Genomic DNA, 3,944 nt, shown 5'->3' with positions numbered 1-3,944 from the left:
ATATAATAGAGGAAAGTGGTTCATAGTGGAACGTACCTACTCTAAAATCTAAATCTCTAATCTGTGCGCTAGCACAATGTTCTAGAAGACAAACATTCCAAAAGGTCCAGTGATAATATTCAGAAACTTAAAAACAAGTTCTATTATTATTATCTATTATCTCTAACTAATCTATAAAATAATTATCTATAACTATAAATAAATAGAAATTGAATACATGTTTAGGTATTTTATAGAAACTATCAACACAAGATATACAAATTTCTAATAGATTTAGATATTAGATAATATCTCAAAGACCCCCACGATTCAGTATATTTTTCATTAAATACATGTTATATAGGGACAATTGAAATGAAGATGAAAAAAAAAAAAAAACAAACAAACAAAGACAAGTTGAAAAGAAGATGAAAAAAAAAAAACAAACAAACAAACTGTTTAGACAATGGAGAATTGGGTTGAATACTTGGTTTTTTCCAGAAACCTTGTTGAGCATTACTCAAAAGCTGCTATAAGAAAATAAAGACTCACTCAAAGTAAGGAAAGTTCCCAACCCAGTATCTCATTCAGGATGGTTCTCATACAAGATAGCAGTTTTAGAGTTCTACAACAACATTTGGAAAGAAACAGCTTCAGGTGGTGGATAAAATCCCTTTAAACATTCACACAACACATACAGAATATATGGTTCAAGATTGTTAACATGGGCAGAAGATTTTTTATGATCAATTCAATCTTAAAAAGTGAAATTGGCTACTAAAATGAGGCAACAAGAATGTACATGATAAAGTTCTCAATCTCACATATAATGCATTAAACTTTCATATGGAGAATGTAATTTCTTGTTCGAGCAGAACAAAATAAAGCAACAATGCCAAAGTAGAAACTAACAAAAAAGCTTAAACAGAACACCCATACAGAAATTGGCCCCTCAACCACTCCATCATGAAAAGACTTACCAGGCACCATTGGAATGCTCTCTGTTTCACACCTTCCACTTGAGGTTTCCACGCACAGGTCTGGATTTCCAGCAAATGCTCCTGGAAACCTCCAATACCCTTGTTTCTTAGGAACAAATCCAGAGAAACTGTTATATGACAAGTTTAAGAGTGTCAGATCTTTAAGGCTAGAAACATTTCCAGGGACCTGACCTGATAAAGAATTATGTGATAAATCCAAGGCCTTTAAACCGCTCATCTTCTCTAAACCAGGAACATGACCGTCAAGAAAATTGTGTGACAAATTCAGGTATTCCAAGCCCTGTAGTGCAAATAGGCCCTGTGGAATCTCTCCATGTAGCAAATTATTGGATAAATCAATTCCAACTGTTGAAGATAGATGGTAATCGAAGCTTGATTCACTACTACCAGTGACAACCATTGAAACTCTGACATGCACATTTGGCATTGCAACAAATGGCTCTCTAGACATTCTACCAATGTCTCTTTTGTTGAACTTTACGCTAATGTTGAAGTTACCATCTGCTATTAAGCCAGAGAATTTGTTGCCTGATAAATCTACTGTTTGGATTTCTTCAAATGTGAATAGCCAATTAGGTACATTTCCATTGAATTTGTTCTGAGCCAGGGAGAGAAACCTGATGTTTGACCATTTGGTTATTGCATCATTCAAAGTTCCGGAGAGATTGTTGGAGCTAAAATCTACAAACTCTAGAGATTTACAGCCTGCCAAAGTTAGTGGGATCTCACCAGAAATCATGTTATTGCTGAGATCTAGTATCTTCAGGCTATCCAACGCATCAAGCTCTGGATGAATTTCACCAGAAAGATGGTTGTTATTGAGCATCAATGAAAGTAACTGATAGCACCCAACAATGTTCAAAGGAATTGAACCCGATAACAAGTTGTGCGAAAGATCTATCACTTGGAGATAAGTCAAATTTCCAATCCTTGCAGGAATTTCCCCTGTAAGAAGATTGTGTGAAAGAAACAATGCCTGCAAGCTTTTCAATTCCGTTATCCTCAATGGGATTTCACCTGAGAACTGATTGTGGGATAAGTCAAGAAGAACAAGCCCAGATTTATCAGTTGTCTCTGCAATCTTGTGTGGTAGGGGACCCAACAAATCATTGTTACTCAAATCCAACACAAGAAGATTCTCGGAAAATACAAGCCTAGGAGATATTGCATATTTTAAGTGATTGAAAGATAGATTTAGATGAGTCAAAGCTTGAAGAGAAGCAACACATGTAGGTATTCCTCCCACAATAGAATTGTTAGCCATATTCAAAATATTGAGAGACTGAGCAGAAGCAGAAAGGCAAGGCAAGGTACCCGAAAACTGATTTGACCCAAGATTAAGAACCAGCAAAGATTGGCCAAAATCACGAAGATTACCCGATAAATTATTGTTACCAAGATCCAAATACTTTAAAGGTTTCAAATACAACAAGCTTTCGGGGATTTCCCCGCAAAACGAATTGGAAGCCAGATCAAGTTTTTCCAAATTTGTTGAGAAATTACCAAGCCACCCAGGAACAAGACCTCTCAAATCTCGGTTCCCATTCAAAACAAGTTCTTTCAAATTCCTAAGCCTCATGAGTGTGTCAGGCACAACACCAAGAAACCTATTGTGACTAAGATCGATGGCTTTGAGACTAACCAAATTACCAAAACATAATGGAATTGGGCATGTAAAATTGTTACGGGACAAATTCATGTCTTCAAGAAACGAAAGCTTGCACAATTTTGGGAGAACTTTGCCGGACAAGTTCATGTTGGTCAAGTTGATTGAAACCACCCGGCCGGTCTGGTTCTCACAGGTGAGCCCGGACCAGCTGGTGCAGTTAGTCCCAACCCAGCTTGACAAGCTCTGGCTAGGGTCTTGGACCCTTGATTTGAATGCCAGAAGTAAGGCTTTGTCATCTGGGTCAAGATCAACAACACACTGACAAGGGCTTGAACAACGTAACAGAACCAACAACAAGAGTAGTGGCAGAACATGTAATTGAAAGGCTTTCCAGGGGCAAACAACTGAAACCCAATTAATTTCCATGACTGAAAAAACACAGAAGGTTAACTGAAGAACAACACACCTCAGTGGCAGAAGGTGTAAATTAGGGAAACTATAGGGGGTGAAAACATGAAACCCATCTTCATCTAACTGAGTTGAGTGCAAGAACTAAAACAAACATAGAACATTATAAACTGAAAAGAGTCCTAAAAAAACATGCACATAGGCACACAGAGAGAGAAAGAGACTTACAGCTAAGAATCAATGGAGCAAGACAGCAACTAATGTGGAAGTGGAAGTGGAATTGGAATTGTATGAAAGTTTCTCTCTTACACTGAGATCAGATATTCTCTCATTCTCGTTTTTGTTGGGTCCTAATTTTTTTTTTTTTTTTTGAGATTTTTGTTGGGTCCTAATTTAGTCTTTACCTTGCTGAGGTAAATAATAATTGAAAAAATAAAATAAAAAAATAAAAAAAGTCTTTAGATTGGTACTTTGGTTTGTTCCAAATTTCACTTTTTTTTTTTTTTTTTTTTTTCTTTTCTTTTTTGTCCACTGACTGACTGACCACTGTTACCAAATGAGCTGAGGCGTGAATATATTCTTTTCTCACTCTCTTTCCTTTACCGTAAGAAAACGACTCTTCTTTCTTGGCGCGTCAATTTCACGTTCTAACTGAGATTATTATTTCAACAAAGTTTTGTTACAAACCCCTATGACATTATTATTGTGGACTATTTTAAGTATTTTTAGTCTTAAATTATAATTTAAAAAGTAAGTATATTAATTGAATAGTAAATAAAATTTTATTTGAAAAAAATTTAATATATATATTAAGAACATATAAAATATACAATCCAACCGTTAGAGTTTTAAAATATATATAATTATATCATCGTTAGGATACATTTATTTTTACGCCTAATATTATTTAAGTATCACCTATTTATTTTCAAACAACACTAAAAAGT

General features: G+C 35.2%; 1 protein-coding gene across 1 annotated transcript; it reads right to left on the bottom strand.

The window, feature by feature from the left end:
- Positions 1 to 727: 727 nt before the first annotated feature.
- On the bottom strand, positions 728 to 3,414 carry LOC115990965 (receptor-like protein CLAVATA2). Its single transcript, XM_031114730.1, has one exon. It carries the CDS (start codon positions 3,013 to 3,015, stop codon positions 814 to 816), a length of 2,202 nt encoding a protein of 733 aa, XP_030970590.1. The 5' UTR covers positions 3,016 to 3,414; the 3' UTR covers positions 728 to 813.
- Between the last annotated feature and the right edge of the window lie 530 nt (positions 3,415 to 3,944).

The sequence above is a fragment of the Quercus lobata genome, chromosome 1, assembly GCF_001633185.2.
Source record: "Quercus lobata isolate SW786 chromosome 1, ValleyOak3.0 Primary Assembly, whole genome shotgun sequence".
Lineage (NCBI taxonomy): Eukaryota > Viridiplantae > Streptophyta > Magnoliopsida > Fagales > Fagaceae > Quercus > Quercus lobata.
The sequence above is the reverse complement of the archived record's forward strand: the minus strand, read 5'-3'. Positions and strand labels throughout refer to the sequence as shown.

Coding starts and splice junctions, on each gene's coding strand:
- LOC115990965 (XM_031114730.1), bottom strand. CDS start 3,015: ATGGAAATTAATTGGGTTTCAGTTGTTTGCCCCTGGAAAGCCTTTCAA.